General features: G+C 33.2%; 2 protein-coding genes across 4 annotated transcripts; both read left to right on the forward strand.

Moving 5' to 3' along the window:
• The first annotated feature begins 274 nt into the window (after window positions 1–274).
• On the forward strand, window positions 275–6,219 carry LOC114394093 (histone deacetylase 2). Of its 2 annotated transcripts, XM_028355665.1 has the most exons (14): window positions 275–403; window positions 497–656; window positions 733–788; window positions 873–990; window positions 1,457–1,519; window positions 1,797–1,865; window positions 1,938–2,104; window positions 2,173–2,237; window positions 2,319–2,365; window positions 4,124–4,168; window positions 4,297–4,347; window positions 4,666–4,752; window positions 4,885–4,972; window positions 5,871–6,219. In XM_028355665.1, the coding sequence occupies exons 2-14, from the start codon at window positions 567–569 to the stop codon at window positions 5,969–5,971; spliced, it is 1,047 nt and encodes a 348-aa protein (XP_028211466.1). In that variant the 5' UTR covers window positions 275–403; window positions 497–566; the 3' UTR covers window positions 5,972–6,219. The 2 variants fall into 2 exon arrangements, with proteins under 2 accessions (XP_028211466.1, XP_028211467.1); XM_028355666.1 differs by lacking the exon at window positions 275–403 and having other exon boundaries at window positions 410–656.
• A 3,702-nt stretch (window positions 6,220–9,921) lies between these two features.
• Window positions 9,922–21,841, forward strand: LOC114391811 (K(+) efflux antiporter 6-like). Of its 2 annotated transcripts, XR_003662182.1 has the most exons (21): window positions 9,922–10,374; window positions 10,767–10,810; window positions 11,855–11,913; window positions 11,999–12,062; window positions 12,155–12,216; window positions 12,299–12,374; window positions 12,484–12,558; window positions 14,208–14,279; window positions 14,378–14,461; window positions 15,333–15,401; window positions 15,518–15,595; window positions 15,745–15,833; window positions 16,587–16,683; window positions 16,893–16,946; window positions 17,694–17,789; window positions 18,587–18,775; window positions 18,862–18,939; window positions 19,671–19,715; window positions 20,375–20,464; window positions 20,727–21,066; window positions 21,665–21,841. XR_003662182.1 is itself a non-coding variant. In XM_028352786.1 (20 exons), the coding sequence occupies exons 1-20, from the start codon at window positions 10,098–10,100 to the stop codon at window positions 20,808–20,810; spliced, it is 1,782 nt and encodes a 593-aa protein (XP_028208587.1). In that variant the 5' UTR covers window positions 9,922–10,097; the 3' UTR covers window positions 20,811–21,394. The 2 variants fall into 2 exon arrangements, 1 of the variants encoding a protein (XP_028208587.1); XM_028352786.1 differs by lacking the exon at window positions 21,665–21,841 and having other exon boundaries at window positions 20,727–21,394.
• The last annotated feature ends 403 nt before the right edge of the window (window positions 21,842–22,244 follow it).

A 22,244-nucleotide genomic window follows, 5' to 3' on the forward strand; every position in this document is an offset into this window, starting at 1 on the left:
AAGTAGAATTATATATTATCACTATCAAAATTGAATCATAACTTAACTTAGTATGATGAGATTTTATATGAGATTGTAAAAGAAAAATATATATAAATACAATGTGTAATTTTATTTGGTAATATAAAAATCATGGGTAGTATAAATATAGAGTTTTTCTTTTTTCATTAAGTAGTGAAGCTCTCATAATAAGCACATTGTTTTTGTTTGGTAATAACAAGACTCTTGAATTAAAATAACCAAATAGTGGAATGTTTCATTAAATAAATAAAACAACAAAACGGTGTATTTCTGGATAATACTACTGTAGCTTATGTAATGTGGAACATTCCATTTTTTCGGTGCCATTCATGATTTTTATCAACCGCTGCGTTTTTTGCATCGAGTATCCGAGTTAAGCAAGGTGAGTTAAGCTTCGTCGATTCACGAAATTTTATTCCCGGAAATCGTTACTGAGTCAACTCGGTATTTCGGTGGCTCGTCCAATTTGCATCAGGTTCGCCGCCGTCAAAGCGTTTCCGATTCTCCACCACCGCCGTAGCTGCCGCCGTCAACCGTCGCCATCGATGTCGTCTTCTTCCGCCAACGATGCCGAGGCTCTCCGGCGCAACCGCATCCTCTCCAGCAAGCTCTACTTCGACGTGTCTCCGTCCAAGGTAAGCGAGCTCCGCGCACTCGCACTCTTCGCGGGTCGATTGTTTACTTCTTAGGTTTGTTTTTATCGTGACTCAGGTTCCGCTAATCTACTCCGCGTCTTACGACATAGAGTTTCTCGGCATAGAGAAACTGTAAGCAATTTCTTCTCACTGACGTCGTTTTTCGAAGCTGTGAATAGCGTGTGGAGTTGCGTAACTGTTTGCTGATTGTTGTAGGCATCCGTTTGATTCGTCGAAGTGGGGACGCATTTGTGGATTCCTCGTTTCGTTTGGTATTCTTGACAAAAAATGCGTCGTTGAGCCTTTGGAAGCTTCCAAGGATGATCTTCTAGTGGTAAGCGTTGTGTAATACTTGATCAGTAAGACCTTGTTTGGATATACTTCTTCATAAGCGCTTATAGCAGAGAATGAAAAAAAAAAGAAAGAAAAAGAATGAATCAAATTAGTTAAAGTCAACTTTTGTACCTCAATGTTTTGGAGGAGGAAGATGAGAGGGTTTTTTTTTTTTTTTATAAAAGTTGAAGTGCACAAGTTGATTTTAATTAATAGGAGAAGCTTAATTCGTTTGAAAATTGTGTATGTATATTCAAATCACATGTATAGCAGCAACAAACAAAATGTTTGGATACATGGTATATAAAGTGCTTATGAGAGCTTCTACTGGAAATATAGAGATTTTTTCAATAGAGAAGTTGTCGAAAGCACTTTTAGTCTTGTATCCAAACAGACGCATAATGTAATTTAAGCAGAATGTCTGGTGCTGAATCTGATTTTTTTTTCTCTTTCCTTTTTCTTTGAAGGTACACTCTGAATCGTATTTGAATACCCTGAAGCAGAGTTCAAAAGTTGCTATGATAGTTGAGGTACTTTCACTCACTTGTAGGCACGAGGCAACCATTTACGTATTTGTTGTCTCTACATACAGTTCCATGTTTTTCTTTAACTATGGAGCTCTTGTATGGAAATTTATCTTGACTTAGTAGAATAGAATGAAGCAAATATGGTTGTGCTGGAGTTCTTTAATGTGTTTGTTTTTGTTATTTAATTTCTATGATAACAGATATGTATTTGCTGAGGCTTTATACAGTTGATGTATTAAGAATTATTTACTGAGTACTAATATAAATTACTAAAATATAGGTCCCTCCTGTGGCATTAATTCCCAATTGTCTTGTGCAACAAAAAGTTCTTTTTCCATTCAGGAAGCAGGTAAATTAACTGTTTTATTGAATTCTTTTTAGCATCTCCAAAAATCTCATCTTGCTCCTAATCAAATGGTAGGTTGGAGGAACTATATTGGCTGCGAAACTTGCAAAGGAGAGAGGATGGGCCATTAACATGGGAGGTGGTTTTCATCACTGTTCTGCACAAAAAGGGGGTGGATTCTGTGCTTACGCAGATATTTCTCTATGCATCCACTTTGCTTTTGTTCGGTTGAATATATCAAGGTACTATCTTATTGCAAGTTAGAATATTCTATTAATACCCGTGCAAAAATTGATTGCAAAATTTTCAGGGTGATGATCATTGATCTTGATGCACATCAAGGAAACGGTCATGAAATGGACTTCGCTTATGATAGTATGTCCAAAAAAAATTTTGCTCAAGTGTTTGACTTCTTATCTTTTAGTGCTTTTACCAATGGGGACTTTGTAATGGCAGGCCGAGTCTATATCCTGGATATGTACAATCCTGGAATATATCCTTTGGTAATCTGCTCCTTGATTTGTTTTACATAATTTTTCTTACTATCTAGTATTGTGAGGTGATTTTTCTCTGTTTCTGTTTTTGCTCATTTGTCTCATCTATTCAAAATCACTGGCTGGCATCTGATGTGTTGTTGCAGTGTCCTGTTATATTGTACATTTGAATTGTCTGGTCCTTTGTCTTGGAATGAAGCATGGATTTTTCTCCATGTATATAAAATTGTGGAGTGGTATGAAAGAATATATTACAATTTCTTTTCTATATTCCACTGGTGAAAAAGAGCGAGTTTTGGTACATCAGGAAGATTGCTGTCTTGTGAGTTAGTGGTAAGAACAAGTTTGCAAATATATGACCCTCTCTAGACCACACATGGTGGGAGCCTCATCCACTAGGTGCTGCCCTTTTAATAAACAACAACAAAAGTCTTTTTGTATTGGGTGGGCAATATGAGCCTTAGGAGAATCACATCACAAAAGCTAGGCATTGTAATTAGATAGCCTAAGGCCCTATAAACCTTACACCAGAATCCCATACTTCCAATGCTGAAGTCAAGTCCCATACTTGGGATCGGATCCTAATATCCTGCCACAAGTCACAGCTGGTACTAAGTGAAGTTGCCCAACACATATATAAGCTGCAACCCAAGAACCGAGGCAGGTGATGTGAGACTTCCTAACACCCCCCCTCCATGGATGCCTACCAGAACAGGCAAGCCTACTAGAATAAACAAGAACTAAGATGGGCTATAGGCTTCGATACCATGTTAGATTTCAACTTAAAATCAATTCGCACCAAGTGAAGTTGTCCAACAGATATATAAGCTACACCCCAAGAACTGAGGTAGACGATGTGAGACTTCCTAACAACAGCCCCAACACCCATGCAGGCTGGTTGTGTACTAGCCATTTATCTAGCCCCGGGCTAACACTGCGATATTGGCATCACCATCCACACTCCTCAATTCCAGCTAAAAGATATGGTCAAGAGTTTGATAAAAAACTAGCCATTGTAGTTGGAGAACCAAAAGCCTTTTATAAATTCCACACCTAAATCCCATACTTCCAATGTGGACTCAAGTCCCATACCTTGCAATTGGATTCTAACAGTGGGTCAGTTACATGGATCAAATGATGCTTTTGTAGTAAAAAAACAACTTTGAGAAAGGCCATTTAGATCAAGGTCTTTTTTAAAAATTATTTCTCTTAAAATTTATGGTCTTACTCTACTCTACTTTGTTTGTGGGGATAACTTCCATATAACATTATTTATTAGGCTAATCTTGATATGATCAACCCTTCTTACTAAGGTCTTTACTGGTCTTGTCCACACTACCTGTTAAGTGTTAAATCCGGTGGTGAAAACCTATTCAAATACTAGATAATGGCATTTATGTCAAGCACTCAAGCTTACAAATGTTGATATTTTTTCTGTCTGCATCTGCAATTGACTTGTAAATGAAGTATGCAGGAGGCCAGCAAATGATTTTGCTGGAAAATATGTTGAGATGGGTTCATTAAAACATTAGTGCTTACTGATTTCCAAATAGCGATGCTTCATCGTGATGTTGGAATAATGTTTTTTTCTGATAAAATGGGATGAAAGACCTAATTTGTGAAGATGGATGGTCCATCATCAACAGTTACTTGTTATTTGCTTTTAATTTGAATTATGCATATATTCTGATATGGTCATCATAAATTTATCATCTTGAGACCAACTTATGGCAATCCCTTACCATTCCTTTTTGCCTTCTATATCAGGATTATGAGGCGAGAAACTACATAAATCAGAAAGTTGAAGTAAAGGTATATTCGACTTAAAAGTTAAACAATTCACCAAAAAAAAAAGAAGGTTAAACGTGAATCATATTTGCTTTTCTGATTTGCCTCTTTAAGATTCTCTCTCACTCGTATGTTTCCCCCTGAACTTTCAGAGTGGGACAGTTACTGAAGAGTACCTGCAAAAATTAGATGAAGCACTTGAGGTATAGCTGTGTGTCTATACATTTTTGTATTTCTATATCCTATCCAAGTCAAATTCTATTAACTGTTCATTTGATTCATGATGCACTTTATCTTACCCTTCTCTTTATTTTAAAAATAAAAACAAGGGAAAGGAAAACTGTATATTTACCTCCCAATCTCTACCCTTCCCTTCCCATTGATTTCCTTTCCCCCTTTCCTTTCTACTCTTAACTCCCTATCATACCCATAAGATGCCATAGAGTTGTTTATCAGGTGAAGGTATACCAACATTCAAGTTCTTTTACTAATTTTTGTTTTTCATGTCAATGTGATTCAAGGTTGCTGGGCATAGGTTTAACCCTGAGTTGGTTATTTATAATGCTGGAACTGACATCCTAGAAGGTGATCCATTAGGAAGGTTGGAGGTAATGTCATTATTGGATTTGCTCTTATATGTAGGTTTTATGTGAAAAGAATATTTCATTATTGAGTTAGTGTTTTAGTTTATTCCTTTACCACTCACCATAGGTTGTGCTTGTGCTATTTTGTACACACAGATCAGTCCTGAAGGAATTGCCCTTAGAGATGAGAAAGTTTTCCGGTTTGCTCGTGAAAAAAACATTCCTATCGTTATGCTCACTTCAGGTTTGCTATTGTTTTCCTCCCTATTATATGGTGGCTACTATGGTCTTTTGTGTGCACAGGAAACTTACCTAACAAAGGCCTCTAGTCTTATCTTATATTACCACAATCTTTTGTTTACTATTGGTCTTTTATTTTTTTTTATTTGTAGTTTGTGCATTTCACTCATGCAAGTATCTTATTATGTGAAAAAGTAATCTGAAGGAAACCTGAAATTACCCTATCGTATGTCTGACTTCAAAGAGGTTATGTTTTTTATGTATGAGCATGTGTCATTCTATGCCAAAAATTTAAAATACTATGATCTGTTTAGCGAGTTATTTGAGACTGAGGTCCTATGGCACAACTTTCATGTAGGAAGATACGGTATTGTAAAGCTGTGTTTTCATCATCAATATAACCATCGGTTACATTGAAAGATTCTTAGAACTTTGACCCACTTAAATGTGATCAAATAACAAAATTTTATGAAGTGAAAATATGACTAATCAGTTATAATTAATAATTTATAAGACAATCATTTTTGGATTATTTATTTAGGTTAATTGGAATCCGATTGGTAACTTTATCTGACCTTATATAGTTTGTTAGCGATGCACCTAGTTCTAAACGTCAATTCATGTTTTCCAAGAGACAAGAAGTAGAAGTAAATTTTTGTTTCGTCCAGGTGAATGTGGGTTTTGGTTGAGATGAATTGTGAAACAAACACTAATGTTTTCCCCTGTTCTGAGCTGATATAACTTGCTTAAGGGAGATGTGATCTAGATAACTAATTGTAGAAATTGGCAACATTCCGGACCGATCGATCCGCGTGACAGCTTTTTTTGGAAATTTTCTTCTATTTTCTCTTCGGATCGTTTGTTTGATGTTTATCAAGTTGTTTTTATTTTCCATGTTTCAGGTGGTTACATGAAGTCCAGTGCTGGAGTCATTGCAGATTCAATAGTCAATCTTTCGAAGAAATGCTTGATAGAAACGAGTGGAGCTCCAAAGTCTACGTAAAGTGCTTCTGTGTTTTACTGATCATGAATGGTCCCTTGTAAGAGTTTTCCAGATCCTTTGTGTATTTGGGTATAGAATGTTTCCATTTTAGTGGAAACTTTGATGTACAGTATTTTAATATAAAAAAGAACTTAGTGTAGATGAAAATGTGTTCTACGTGAGTTGTAACAAGTCCGTAAATGCTGCTGGTATATTAGTACTACATAATGCATAAATGAGTTGTATATTATTTCATCATTTTTTTGGAACGATGGTCTTTTTAGCTTTTTGTTTTGATTTGTCATAAAAATTGGTGGAGAGTATTGTTATTGGTAGTTAGTAGGATAATTTATGCCAAAAGTAATTGAAAAATGGAGGATTTATTCTAAATTTGTATTAATTGAATATTTTTTAATTAGGGCCTCATAACTTAAAAGGAAATATAAATAGTAAAGATATTGGTTAAAAACTTTAAAAGGGAAAATATTTTTATTTAAAGACATTTATGATTTTTATTATTATTTATATAATAATTTTTTTTTAACTAATGTTTTAATAACACTCCTTAGCAACACTTTAATTACCATTATTTTGGAATTCAAATTAAAAAGACCATTATTTTGGAATGGTGGTAGTATGATTTGCTCTGAAACTTGAACAAGGGTGACCAGGTGGGCGATATGTAGTAGTATCTCTGTATTCTATACCTACATTATATCTGTGCGAGATGAATTCAGAAAAATATTTAGCAGTTTAATATGGTTGGTGGCAAAGGCCAGTGCTAGTCAAAATCTAGAGTGTGTCTTTTCTACCTCATTAAAGTGATGCTTCATTCCTAACCAAATCGGCTTATTCATAGATATTTCCATGTTTCCTTATTTATCATTTATATATATATATATATATATATATATATATATATATATATATATTATTTTAGTATTATTTCCATCTCTTAATATATTAAAATTTCAAGAAAAATAGAATTATAGTTTATTTTCTAAAATTTATTTAAAATATATTGACAGTGTTGCTGTTTCTAATGATTTATTATATGGTCAGATTTTTAGGTAAATTTAATACATTAATTGAGGAATAGAGTGAGTGAAAAAAAGATTATTTGTTACAGGAGGTTAACTGCACAAAGAATAAGGTTGATCACGATGTAAAAATTTCAATGGCAGGGAATGTTCGATGGTTGGGTTTTTAGATGAAGTTTTTGTTATTGAATGAGCTATTCATAGGGCTGCATGTCAATCTTGAATATTAAGGCAGCTTAATTACATTTTTTGTTAAGCAATCCAAACATTAATTTTATTTATTTGGATGTGATGCAGCACCTTATTCTTAATTTAATGAAATATGATGATTCTGTAAAATGCACTTCTTTCAGATATAAATATAAAAAAAAAATATTTCAGTTTATTTACTTTTTTATTTCATATAAAAAAAACTACATTTCCTAAACTATATATTTATTGGTGATAGTAAAAATTTGAAGGGAGCAGGATCCAGAGGTACTATGTTGTGGTAAAAAAAAAAATACTAGTAATTTAATTACACAACTATAATTCATTACCAGTTCAGCTTGGCAACAAAATCGTTGAGCACACTTTAGAATTATAAATATAAAAGTAATAATAATCGTTCATTATTATAGTGAAATACTTTTTTTTATATATAATCATAACTTGAGAAATGTTAACAGTGCAGTATTCAACAATCATTTTCCTTTATTACAGTCTCATATTTCCATCGACAAATTCAACTTTTTACAAATCCAACTTAAAAGTTGGCAACTTGTAAGGGCGTCACGTGCAGGGTGCGTGCATGTTGCTCGTGCACGTACATTTCCATCTGCTAGCTGTTATCTCTTTATTATATTGTTTGTATGTTAGTATAAATATAACAAAATTAAGAAAGCTATTTTTATTAAAAAATATAATTCTAATTTCTTTAAATATTAAGAATAGTCGGTAATTCATGAACATGATAAGTGCTTATATAACTGGGTAGACCATCCCCTTATGAACCGGTTTTTAAGAGGACCTTTCGGATGTCTTTGCTGCACGATAAAATTTAATATGGTATCAGAACCATATTTTGTTTCTGTCCGGTGGGTGCCACCAGCCGGGTAAACCTCCCACTTATGAACCTTTAAGAGGACCTTTCGGATGCCTTTGTTGCACTATAAAATTTAATATTAAATGTTTAAGTAAAAAATATCAATAAATAAAATTTATTGATAATTTATTAATAGTACTATATTATTTATTTTGTAAAATTACAAATACACTATGAAACAAATAAATATACTTACATAAACATATAACATAAATAAATAAAAAATGAGATGAGAAATGTATTATTATAAATATAAGACAGACAGTACAACATATAGGCTAATTAAGAAGTTCCTAACTATGAGTGTCGTAAATTTTTTTATATTATGTTCAATTTTTACGCATAAAAAAATTAAATGAAATAAATTAATCTCATAGGGTTTAGTTTTATGATCTTACTAACCAGGTCCTTAAATAGAGAATTAATTAATAAATAGAAAGGTTTGGTTTCTTAACTAATTACTTTAAACACACTTATTAACAATTTTTTAGCACTGTCAAATAAATTTACACCATTTAAAATTAGTTATTGAAACACTTATTGGTATTAAAAAAACGTTTAATGACTGACTAAAAACATAAAAAAAATAAAAAAATCTGCCTAGATTGTTTTATTTTAATTTAAAGTGCATGTATTTAATGCTTTAATTCGTAAAATATTAAACACACATAAGATCCTTTCTTTATTTAGATTAAACTATATTAGATTATAAAATATAAAAGGAAATATTTACAAAAATAAAGTATCTTAAGGTACGCCAAACTGATAGGGGTGTTGAATTTATTAAACTTTATTTAGTATATTTATAAAGTTCCCGAATCCTTTCTTTATTTGGATTAAATTACTATATTTATTTTGAAGAATAATTTACTAACTAGATTACATTTTGATTTCTTTTCCATTGCTTGCTTCCTTTATACTAGAATCATGAAATGTTTTTTTTCATCTATTTTTTCAACTAAGTTTTAAGATTGCAAAATATAGCAGGAAATGTTTGCATATACAAAGTACCTTAAAGCACGCCGAATTGATTGGGCTGTGTCAAATTTACAAAACAATATTTTGTATATTTACATTTATATTTATACTAATTAATTTTTAAAATTTATTATTACCTTAAAATTTAAGAAAAATATGAAAAAAAAACATATTTTTTATGATAAGTTTTATATTTTTTATTATTAAATGAAATCTCATATTATTTTTTGAAAATAAAAAGAATTAAATCTATTTGATAAAATCAACACAAATTTTATTTAACAACAACGAATAATATGTAAAAGAGATAAATATTCGTAATACATTTTCTAACACTCTTTAAATATAGATTACTTTTTATAAATTACAAATACTTCTACACTGCTTCTTATTTTAAAAAAGCTCACTTATAATTTTATAATTTTTAATGAATTTTAATTAATAATAAAATTTAGAACCAAATCCTTATTAAAAAAAATAGAAGGTTAATAAAATTTAGAGAAAAAATCTATGCACCATTAGTATACATTATTATCCAATTAAAATTCAATATTTATGATAAATTTGTTATTTGTTTTGAATTTTATAAACTATAAAAATGATGATGAGTGATTGAATATCGGTATAAAATTAATGCATTATAATTAAACTTTGAAATTTAACTATCTAGCAAGTGTTTTGAATCTTGCTTAATATGATTTTTTTTCCCTCTAAAAAAATAGAGATTAAAAAGTGTTATCCCGAATATAGAGGATGTAAGAACTAAGAAAGGTTACCATCGTCAAAACGACAAGAAGTCCCACGGTAATTAATTAATACTAATTAATAGCAAATAATAATGAGAAAAATAATTAATGAACGATCTCAACTTGACCCTTCACCAATCACCACTTTCAAGTCCTCTACTCCCTCTTGTCTTTTTGCTCTGCTCCTCGTTTTTTCTCACTTCTCAACTTCTTCTCTCTCTCTCCGCCACGCCGGCAAACGGTCACCGCCGTCCAACACGACGCAGCACCGCCACCTGCTAACGTGCGCCGGCGGAGCAATGTCGCGAGCAAGATCACGCTCACCGTCACCGTGCTGCGGTGACACTCACTTAGTGCTGCTGCTGCCTGTGATGCTCGCTGTTTTCTTCCACTCGCTCCTTCTGCTTCCTCACTCCTCGCTCGCTATTCGCCCTACCGAGTCGGATCGGATCGAACTCGCCAACGCGACCGAGTCCAGCAGCAACGCCTCCCTCTCGCGCCCTCGCGAAGGAACCTTCGCCGACATGATTGATCGCGCGCTCGAGCACGAGTTCACCGAGAACGACCAGAATGAAGGTACCGTATCGGATTCCTAGATTCCTCCACCTCTCACAGTTCAATTTCAACGATTCTCGCTTCCTTCTTTTTTTTGTTTTTGCTTCAGTAGCTTAGAAACTCAAATTGCGGTTTCCGTTTGCTCCACGTGCTCTCTCGTAGGGTTTTGGTTCCTGATCTGTGAACTTAAACCGGTTTATAAATGCCGGATTCATTCAAATTCGTGTCACTTGGACTGTGTTGCTGCATTTTATGATTTTGCTTTTTTTTTATTTTTTATTTTTGGCGTTTCTGTTAGGGATTAGTGTGTGCTTTTACCTGTGCTTAAATTTTGGTTTCCGCGCATAGGATTTTGAAATGAAGAGTTTCAGAAGCGGTTTTAACGCTTTGTTTGTTCTTCTTTGTGCTAGCAGCGCCTGATCCGGGAAGCTTCAACAACAGTGTAGCAGAACAACAGGTTGGTCTTGTACCTTGAGCCTTGATTTGAAATAATGATATAGTTACTTTGATTCAAAACTAGTCGCTCGTTAGTCATTATGCATGTAGCAATAATAATAGTTGTATTTAATAATAATAATGTAACAATTTAACAATAACATTAAATTCTTATTCCATTAAGTGAGCTCCGCTGCATGGATCACACGAAGTTATTTGGCTCGGTTAAAGACTAAAATTTCAGAGATGTTATATATACATTGGTGGTTCCCTCTCCTTCTCACTAATGTCTTTTTTGTATATGTAAAAACCACCTTAACCATTTTTTTTTGTTGTCATTTTTTCATCAATCGGGGCTACACCAATCTCTCCTTGTGTACTATCATTAGGTGTTTTGTCTTTTTTTGGGTGGCTACATACATCTTAACAATCTTTTTTATGCTACTCCCACTTTTTTCTCTTGCTGTCTCCTAAAAGTCCAATATTCATTTATGTATAGCTGGCCATGCAGCAGTATGATAAATGTGTGATGTTCTCATTGATTTTCATATCATTTTGTAGTATTGATCCCAAATATTTAAACTTAGAAACTTGTGATATGGCATCTTTCCTTTTTACTTCCGAGTTCCAAGTCATGTCCCTCTTGTTTCTTGCTAAAATTGCAATGCATATATTTTGTCTTACTCTTGTTTAAGTGTAATAGAATTATGATAATAAAAATAATATAACCACAACATCATAAAAAAATGAGGGAAGTTAACAAAAAAAGTGAGGAAATGAGAAAAAAAACGGTGAAGAGCTGACATGGGTTCATGTAGAGTCATTGTTTTAATATATCGTAAATAGATATATAGATTAGAGGTCTTAACTATTAATGGCACTATTGAGTTACCTTTTTTTTTTTTTTTTTTGTAATGTGTTTTGAGTTTATAGACTTGTAGCTTTTAGTTAGTGATGAATCTGGCTTTGTTCTTCTACCAATATGCATCCATGGTACCAGTATATTATGTCTTCTCTGAGCGTCATGATATGCTGAGTTACTCTTCTTGCCTTATTCGTGGATCAGGCTGTTCTGGAAACTGTGGCCAGAGTCACACCAAACAAGAATGACACGAAAGATGAAAAGTACTTAATTTATTACTTCATTGGTTGTCCAATATGGTGCATTTGATGCATGATTTTATTTAAGTATGTTTTTCTAAACTTACAGGTCATTTCAACTACATCATGTATTCAATAGAGCTGAGGAAACCCCAATGTTGATAGATCGAAAGGTGAGATAGCTCAATCTTGGGCTTGTTATTTTTGTTGACATTCAATTAAGTTTTGCAAATTTTAAGTGTATGAATTTTGCATCTTCTTTCAGGACAATGTCTTTATCATTTCTAACTTTAAATCCAAGTATCCCGTGCTCCAGCTAGATTTACGGTAAATTTATTTTGCTTATGTTTTTCTTTTTGGCCCAAAATGGATTTTATTACTTACTAGAAATTTTATTATTGTCATATAGATTGATTTCAGACCTGGTAGTTGCTATTGTTTCAGCAACTTGTGGTGGCGTTGCATTTGCTTTTGCTGGACAACCGGTCTGAACATTCTTATTCTGACTTCATTCTTCACAAATGCAATCTTAGAATCTGTTGTAGTATAATTTCTGGTAACTCTCTCTAACAAAAACTCAGTATAAATTGGCAGGTCATTACCGGATATCTTTTAGCTGGCTCCATAGTTGGACCTGGCGGCTTTAACTTCATCAGTGAAATGGTGCAGGTATTGGGAAACAGTAAATTGCTTTTGTGATAGCTTCTTTAATATCAAAATATTGTCTTTTTTTTTCGTGGTATACTTTTACTGTTTGGTTCTGTAGGATTTTATTTTCTTATTTTTTTATAAGGTATGTGCAAGCCTGAACTTAGGTTGTAAGAATAATCTTATCAAATGATAAAAGTGTTGAAAAACATATGTAAGTACGAAAGTTGTGCCCTATACATTGAAAATTAATAGGATACCTTATGTGCTCTTTGCAAGGTATTGTAGAAGAGAAATTATGTTATTTGTACAACAATTCATACAACACTTTGTACAACAATATTTTGTGTCTATCACTCTCCTGCACATCATTTATTACATGTCATAATGATGGAGAGAGATAGACACAAAAATTAATATTGTACAAATTATTGTATACATGTATCACATCTCATTGCAAAATGCTAGAATGTCACTACTCTCAATTTTCCAACTAAAACTGCACATCACTCCATTTGATCAACTTGACTATCAGCATATTAGTATTACTTTATGCTAACAGATATTCCTTCAAACCTTGCATCTAAATATGGATAATATTGTAGGATCCCTAAATTTCAGAAATATGAGTACCTTTCAGCCCCCCCAGAGATCCACCCTATGTTGTCTCTGCCTTTCCAACGAGGAAATTCAGTCATCACATGTTAGTAAGCTTAGTTATTATCTCCTCCTTGTTCCAAGGATTGCCTTAATCATGTAGAGTTTGAGTCACCCTTTTGATATTTATGGCTTATAGAATCACTAAATCACAAATAATGTGATATTAGTAACTTTTACACTGTCATCTTGTCAAGCTGTGTACTAATGTGTAATGGCACCAAGTTGATTGTCTGAAGCCTTATCAAAAGCCATCTATTGATAACAACCTGAGGCTTTTATAGGGTGATCTCTTCAAGGGGGTTGTGTTCTCCAATAAAAAAGTCCTTTGGCGACTAATTTTATTCCTTATGGTATAACCATAGTTCAAAAACCCGGTCTGACCCGACCGGTCGGACTGGTCCAATCGGGACCCGGTGGCATAACCGGACCGGTTTGTTTATTAGACCGGTCATGCATCTAGTCTGGTTAGACCTGACCGGTTTGGGGTAAACCAGGTAACCCAGTCCGATTTTTAAAATCCGTTTCGCGTAAAAAAAAAACAAAAAAAATGCTCCAAAAAAAATCCGGGACTTGTGTAATTGTGTTATTGAATTATTATTTGTGGACTTGTGTTATCAACTTTAGTACTTCAATTGTTATTTTGGATTTTGGAATATGAATGAATTTTTCTTAATCAAATAATGTTAGTTATATACTTATATATAATAGATACATATATAATTTTGAATTTTTTAATATATACCGGGTCAAACTGGACCAATTATTGGCCCACCCGTTGGACCATTGACCCACTGACCCACTACCTCAACCGAATTACTGACTGGACCGGGTTTCATAACTTTGGGTATAACTGTACAGCATATGCAATACAAAGTCCTCATCCCTAATTAAATTTGGGAGCAACATAGTTAAAGGAAAATACAAATGTACAACAATTAAAAAGAAAATCCTAGTAAAAATAGGAAACTACTTTAATATTTAATCAAAAGAATTTTTTTTCAAATATGTAGGTGGAAACAGTGGCACAATTTGGGGTAATATTCCTTTTGTTTGCATTGGGCTTGGAGTTCTCCACAACAAAGGTTGGCTTATTTTTCTGTTCTCTTATATATTTCCCTCTTATTCCTGTTTATGTTTTAATTAGCTCTGATTACCCTGCTCTTTACCTATATGATTGCAGCTTCGAGTTGTTCGAGCTGTTGCTGTTCTTGGAGGCCTACTTCAGATTTTTCTATTTATGTGCATGTGTGGGCTTACAGTATCAGTATGTTTTATAATTGTGATTCATCCTATTTCTGATTTTCTTGTTTGTTATTATTCTTATATCATTTTATAGATTAATGTGGAATTCAAATCACAAACAAAACAAGTAACCCTTGGATCATGTAGTTGTCCTTTATGGAAATTCATGTCATATGCAAGATTAATATGACTTGGTTCCTACCTTATCTATTAATTGCACAATCTAACTCTTGTCATTTTTAAATACATAAAAATGCTTTTCAAACCAAATGGTTAAGTTTCATCATTTAATCTTAAAATTAGTATACGTGTTGATTGAATGATGGTTTCTCCTTCAGTAAGTAGATTTTGGGAAAACCAAATTCCACTTGAAGTCCCCAGGAATGACAAATTTGATAGGTTGAAACTGCTACAATGAACTTGTATAATGGAAATGTTCATGGGTATACTAACCAAGAAACAGTTTCTACAATCTAATTTGTCTCATCTGTCTTTCTTAATTTCTTATCTTCCTTTGGGGATATGTTCTATTCCTTATTTTACAAAATCCATAATGTTTGATGCTAGTAAAGTAAAATTGTATAATTTGACTTCAATTGCTGGTGACATAGATGGGAAAAAGGTAGCAGCATTATAATATATGTATTCGTATTTCTAAACTTCAAAGCTTAAATGAAAGGAGATGATGATAATTATTTAATAAAACAGGAAGTTGTGTTCTTTTTGTCTCCTTAAGTTGATCTAGTATCTCTTTTACAATTAAGTTGTTTGGTGTTGTAGTTTTAGTCGATGTTTATGGGCAGGCAATGTTTTATTTAATTATCTTTTATATCAGTAAATTTTGGCATATGACATTCTGAATGCTGCAGCGCTGATTGAATGCTATTTTGCAGCTATGTGGTGGTAAAGCTTCAGAAGGGGTTTTTGTTGGTGCTTTCCTTTCCATGTCTTCAACAGCAGTGGTATATCAACATAACCAATCTAATTCGATCTCATTTTTAAAATGCAGACGCTTCTTGTTTGGACTTCTGGTTGTATACTTCGGTTTTGGTTTCTTATACACTCTTTTTTGGTTTAGGTCTTGAAGTTTTTGATGGAAAAGAACACCACTAATGCTCTTCATGGACAAGTCACAATTGGGACCCTGATTTTGCAGGTACTTAGTCAGTGGTTGCTTGTGAATCTAACTTTTTCTTCTGCTTTGTCATGTCCCTATATTATTCTTTGCTCACTTTTTCGCTGATATAGATAATAAATGCCAGTAGAATGTTCTATTAAGTCTCGTCAATTTATTTTTGCTTAAAGGATTGTGCTGTTGGATTGCTCTTTGCATTGCTTCCAGTTCTGGGTGGCACCTCAGGTGTTTTTCAAGGAGTGTTATCAATGACCAAGCTGTAAGTGTAGAACTTCTGGAGTGCTTGAACTGATATTTCCATTATGTGTTCATTATTTCTAGTTTTTTTTCTCTTCTCGTTCTCACCTTCCCAAAGGAAAATTAAGACAAGTTCATGCAATTTTGTCTTTTGAAATTATATGCTTATATATGTTGCATAAATTAATTCAAACTAAAAAATAGACAAAAGTGGGAAATCTGAAAAAAGAAAATGAAGGAAAAAGGTGAAATTACATGTCAAGCTCAAACCAGAAAGATTGCAAGTTGATGTTCTCGTTAAGGGAAGAGGGAAATATGTATCACTGCAACAGTCAAACAATAAAGTTACAGTAAAAAATAAATCTGTCATCTAAAGCAAGAAAAATGGTACTAGAATTTGGGCTTAGGTCTGAACTCAATCCCACAAAAGCTTTATAAGCTTTATTTAAGCCATGCCTTCAGTTGATGTGGGACTAAACACCACCAATTGCAGCCCCCAAAGAGGCTGCAATTATGGTGGCTTTCCAACACTGTCACTGAAGACTTCCCTTAATTAGCATTTGTTGACCTCTTATTTTGAGCCATTTTTCCATAAAAATCATAATTTGGCTAAACTCCAATTCTCTGAATGGCTTTTTAGTTAGTTTTTTCAGCTTGGCACTGGACTGATATATCAAAATGCACTTTGTCAGTTTTGCATTCTATGGAAGATTTTATTTAGCCTGTAACCTATAGTTTCATCCAGCATAAACATTATACTCCTTTCTGAATCCAGGTTGGTGACATTAATTGCATTCCTCTCTGTTCTGTCAATATTGTCTCGCACTTGCCTTCCATGGTTGCTTAAGCTGATGATAAGCCTCTCATCACAGGTTCATACTACTATCCCATTTTAATAATAAAATCTTACCTGTGGAAGTATTTGCTTCTTATTTCTGAATTATATTGGCAGGGATAGTGGAATCAAATTTGAAATTTGTAATTGGTTCTTTAGCTATTTACATCTTATAGCTAATTGGCTATACATTTTTGTCTGACTGTCTTAGTGGTTCAATGATAATTGATAACCTTGTTTGTGCAGACAAATGAACTCTATCAATTGGCATCAGTTGCATTCTGCTTGCTAGTAGCCTGGGTTTGTTCTCTTCCAGATTTCTATGTTTCTATTTGAAATGCTTTGTTTTCATTTTTTTTATAAGCAGAAAAATGTTTACAAGTAGTTATCATTTGCTGTAGTTTACCTTACTTTCACAGGGTATGATAACGAGTACTGAATCAAAATCTTTCTGCATATCATTTAATGTTTTGATTCATTGAAAGTATCTATATTCTGGGCCTTCTTTTTCTACATGCTTGATTACAACTATAAATCTTTGTTTATTTTGAACCATTGGAAAGGATTTAGCTGGCTTACTAGATCCTAGGAATTAGATCAGCCAAAAGGAATCTTTGAATATGTAGAAAACAATTTAATAAGAAACTGATGAAATGTTCATTAGAATTTAGAATGACAAAATAGAGGAAATGATTATCTTCTTGTGAGAAGGCCTCCTGGTTCATGTGTGGGAATTATCATCTAGTTGTAATTGATGTTTCTTTAGAAGATGGAGATGCATGATGTCAAAGGTAAACTGGATTCTTGTGTCTCAGCAGAAACGTCCTTAGTCATTGTGTTTTTGAGTGTTTGGTTGTGTTTTTTTCTTGGTTTTACATTTAAAGGACTCCAGTACTTCTCCTTTGGCTTGAAATTATGCATATAGATATTCTTTTAATTGTCTTCAAATAATGTATGCTTATTCTGTTGATTGATCACCTTACTGTTACTTGCACACAATTTTTTGTATCTCATTAGTCATTGCTTTTATTACTTTTATATTTGCAGTGTAGCGATAAGCTGGGACTAAGTCTAGAACTAGGTTCCTTTGCTGCTGGAGTGATGATTGCAACCACTGATTTGGCTCAACATACACTAGAGCAAGTAAGACTACATACAAAATCTGGAAAAGACTCGTGTGAATAAATTAACGCTAATATCAACTGATCGTTGGCATGCATTGGTGTTGTTAGATGTCCTACGTTGGCTATAAATATGGCTAAAAGTAGTAGTCCTTATAAGACTAGGGCAATTTTCCCCTTTCCCTTTAAGCTAGTTTTGGGGCTGAGTTTGGCCTGGTCTAATTTTAATATGGTATTAGAGCCTATCCAATCCTGATGTTGGGCCGCTCATAAATGTCTAGTTCTGGAAACTACACCCTCCAAATGTCCAGCCTTGGGCAAGATGAGGTGTGTGTGTGTTAAGATGTCCACATCTGTTAGGAATATGACCAATTTTCCTCCCTTAAGCTAGCTTTTGGGGTTAAGATTAATCTGTTTCAATAGATGTAGCTTTATGTATTCAAACAAATCTCTGTTGATTCTAATATTGGTATTAAGAAATGCATTAGATTCTATGTTTTTATCACCCACGATGTGAAGGAAGTACAAGGTAATGAGTGAAAATGCAATATATTGCTTTTCTTAGTAGTAGTTTGCAATTTTTTTTATCAGCATATGCTGGACAAATTTTGATGAGATCCATGCACATTCGTTGGTCATTTTGATCTGCATTCTTCATATGTGGCTATTATTTTTTTTCTTCCTTTTATTCACTAGATTATTCATGACAAACTTGCTGATTATTTCATGAGCCTAGACTCTGAATTGGAAGTCTGGAATGTTTGGTGGTAAGATACATTTATGGAAGAAGATTGACCTCTTTATTCATTTATTTTGCAGATTGAACCTATTCGCAATCTTTTCGCTGCTCTTTTCCTTGCCAGCATTGGAATGCTGATTCATGTTCATTTTCTCTGGAACCATGTTGATATTTTGGTAGCATCTGTAATATTGGTGATTGTTATAAAAACAATCATAATTGCATCTGTTGTGAAAGGATTTGGTTACAATAACAAGACTTCAATACTTGTAAGCTTTGTTTCAGAATTTGTAGGTTAGATACTCTTCTTTTCACCCTCTTACTGATTAGGGTACCTGAAATCATCCATGTGTAGGTTGGAATGTCGATGGCACAGATAGGAGAATTTGCTTTTGTTCTTCTCAGTCGTGCTTCAAACCTTCATCTAGTTGAGGTTAGTGACAAAAAGGATTTATCTATGGTAATTAAGTGTTCAGTTGTTTAAAGATTTCTAAACTTGACCATGAAGATAAAAATGTCAGTGATATTGCTAAATTGGTTTAACTTAGACTTGGTGATAGGGCTAGAACTAGATTTTGGCAAATGAACCTAGCTTAAGCTTTCACTTGTTTGATTCATTAGCTTAAGAGCCAACCCAATATATAAATATATAAACACATTTTAAATAATAGTAGTCTTAGAAGGGTTTGGGCCTAACTCAATTCTAAAAGCTATCTCATAGGGTGAGGATTGTCCTCCACTTATATACTCTATCTTGGCACTATCTCTAGCCAATGTGGGACTTGCATTTTTCCTAATAAGTAGAAATATTATTATACTTTAGTTTAATTTATATTAGCATTTAATTTAATTTTTGGTTTGACAATTATATTTTAACTAAATATATAAAAGAACTTTTGTATCAAGTTACAAATTTGAGCTTGGATTATTCTATCAATATTTATATTTAATACAAAGCTCCATTGACTCGTTAAGCTTGAGTAGCTTGTGAGCTTTTAAGTGAACTAAGAAAATAGGCTCAATTTGCTATTGAGAAATGCTTGAGCTGGGACTAATTCAGTTCAATTCATTTCCACTCCTACTCGGTAATATAACTTGAAAGTTGCAGCTTAAATTTGTAAGTATTGCTGGCTATTATGGATTCTAATATTTGATTAATTTCAGGGTAAATTATATCTGCTGCTTCTTGGGACCACAGCTCTTAGTCTGGTATGAAATTGTTTTTATTTGTTTGAATTAACAGTTACTAGATTTCATAACTAGCTTTATTGTCTTTGATCCATGCTTGATTTTCAAGAACCAAATCTATGCAAACTTTATTCTGAATGGAAGTTCTGAATTACCTAAACACATTGTGGACACGACAAGCAGCCTTAAATTAGCTTTTGTAATTATTTTTTTATGTCCCGTACTCCTATATGATAGTGCAGGTAGTGGATAGGTAAAATGCTCAAGTTTATTCAAGTTGCTGGCAATACTATTGGGGTTCTAGATCTTGAAATACAATGTTCTTGAAAATACACACATTTACTGATAATCTTTATTTAAGACTGTGCAAAGAAAAGGCTGAAGTCCAATAATTTCATTTTATTTTATCTTGTTTTTTTCTTTTATTGCTTCATCTTTCAAAATGAATGTTCATTTTATCCAATAACGGAAAAAAGGAATGTTAGGCAAACTCTGGGCTAACTTTTCTAAGCGACACTTGGTTGCTTCTATAAGCTTGCCAAGTATCTTGCCATAAATAACTTGAAATCTAAGGATCATAAACTGCAACCTGTTTCCATGATTTAAAGTCAGTGGTACAACTATCATTATGAAGTAACAATAAATAGTCCCATTTATAATTTCTTGGTTCATTTCTCCAGGTGACAACTCCTTTACTTTTCAAGCTAATTCCTGCTGTAGTGCATCTTGGTGTCCTACTGAGATGGTTCTCTCCTGATAGTTCAGTGGAGGTAATCACCTGTCTGTCATGGAATTGCTTGACTTCTATATGCCTGAAAGTCTCTCTCTCTATATATATATATGTGAAAAGGGATCCACTTCATCCTCACCATTCATTTTTTTAAAATCTAATGGTTAAAATTAATTACAACCATTAGATCTTAAGAAAATGAATGGTGAGGATGACGAGTTACTCCTGGAGTAATTGGATGCCTTCCCTCTATTTTATGTTTTCTTTATTCTGAAGATCTTGTCTTTGTTGTCCTAATGTAGATTGGATATAAGCTAGATAACCTCCGCTCAGATAGTGGTAAGCAGCGGATAATTTTGATGGACCAAGAATCTCATGATTCTTAATCACTGCACTGCACGAAGGGATTTCCATTTTTGCACGACCATAGTTTTGACAAGGTTTTCCAAGTGTTGCTGAAAAGAATTTGATCTAACTGCAATTTTTCTCGAATCATGCAAACCCATTCCATGATGGTTATTGCATACCAAACTGACCAAATACTAACCAAGGCAACTCATCCGAACCCCAAAAATGGAAAGAACAGGGGAGAGGAACGATAAAAGATTGAAAGAAAACTGACAAGAAGTCGTACACATGAAGGTATGTGGAAGATATTCTTTCCAGAACTTCAATTTACATTCATTTTTTTAAAAAAAATGGCTGGGGATGCTCATAAATGTATGATATGGTTTGTAATTTGAATAGTCACTATCCTTGTTTCTGCAAGCGTAGTCTTAGTGTATCAAAAGTTTTCTTTTCTAGCATCAATGCCATCAGTTGTGTGGCTGGGCTTTTTTGTATATCTTAGGCAAGTTTGCATTTGTGTTTTTGGACAAATCAATCGATACGTTCAAGTGTGTATAAATTATAATAGATGTCATGTATCCATTTCGAAAATCTGCCAACAAACATTTGACATGCTGCTTTATCTAATCCATCTCCTATAATCGTTTCGTTTATCTAGAATTAACGCCCCTAGTTTTGCTTGCGATGTTTTCAACTTTCAGAAACTAGTAAAATTTTGAAGTTGAAATCTTCGTTCAAAGCAAGCAGTATTCTTTGCTCCAAGATATGGGGATGGTTATGTCTTTGTGTATAAAATACCTTATAGTTTCAATATCGATAGTTTGAACGCCCTGTTAGGAATTTGTGGTTGTGCTACTCATGAAACGATTGTTTAAAAATGGCAAATGGACAGGTGTTGGAGGTGAGTACCACGAGATATAGAAGAGCAAGGTGCTTCTTCGTGATGCATAACATTTATCCATTGAACCCTTGGATGTTTATTAGTAAAACAATTTATATTTAGGAAGCATTTGGACGAGTTTTTTTAAAATTAATGTAAATTGCTTTTACCTTTTTTCTGGAGTGCTAGCAATCCATTTTCTAATACTCTTTCTAGCAATCTACTATTGATCTAAAATTTACTGGAGACTATAGAATTATGGGCGAAGTTATTAAATGAAAGACAATATGTTTTTAATCTCTCAAAGCTGGGATAAGTATTTTTCTGTCCTCTAAATTGAAAATTGACATCAGTCTTGTAATTTTTTTTTACGGAAAATTTATTGTGGTAAGATGTTTGATAGTAAGAATGTAAAATCGAAGTGAGTTATGTAAGTAATTAGTCACGAACTAAGTCTCTAACGATGTTAGGATAGAGTGAAAGTTTAGAAATGACAAGTTCAGAAAAAATGTATAACAAATAATAGATTAAGTTACTGCTCAGAAAAAATATGAAACAAATAATACAATAATTTCTTTTCAAAATATTTTTT

The sequence above is a fragment of the Glycine soja genome, chromosome 17 (genome assembly GCF_004193775.1).
Source record: "Glycine soja cultivar W05 chromosome 17, ASM419377v2, whole genome shotgun sequence".
In the NCBI taxonomy this organism is placed as follows: Eukaryota; Viridiplantae; Streptophyta; class Magnoliopsida; order Fabales; family Fabaceae; genus Glycine; species Glycine soja.

What these genes read in the sequence shown, in the direction of transcription:
- LOC114394093 (XM_028355665.1), top strand. Translation starts at nt 567, where the DNA reads ATGTCGTCTTCTTCCGCCAACGATGCCGAGGCTCTCCGGCGCAACCGC. An exon ending in ATCCTGGAATATATCCTTTG is followed by an intron (nt 2,366 to 4,123) that starts GTAATCTGCTCC and finishes CTTCTATATCAG; the next exon opens with GATTATGAGGCGAGAAACTA. An exon ending in ATCAGAAAGTTGAAGTAAAG is followed by an intron (nt 4,169 to 4,296) that starts GTATATTCGACT and finishes CTGAACTTTCAG; the next exon opens with AGTGGGACAGTTACTGAAGA.
- LOC114391811 (XM_028352786.1), top strand. Translation starts at nt 10,098, where the DNA reads ATGTCGCGAGCAAGATCACGCTCACCGTCACCGTGCTGCGGTGACACT. An exon ending in ACAGTGTAGCAGAACAACAG is followed by an intron (nt 10,811 to 11,854) that starts GTTGGTCTTGTA and finishes TTCGTGGATCAG; the next exon opens with GCTGTTCTGGAAACTGTGGC. An exon ending in GTGCTCCAGCTAGATTTACG is followed by an intron (nt 12,217 to 12,298) that starts GTAAATTTATTT and finishes ATTGTCATATAG; the next exon opens with ATTGATTTCAGACCTGGTAG.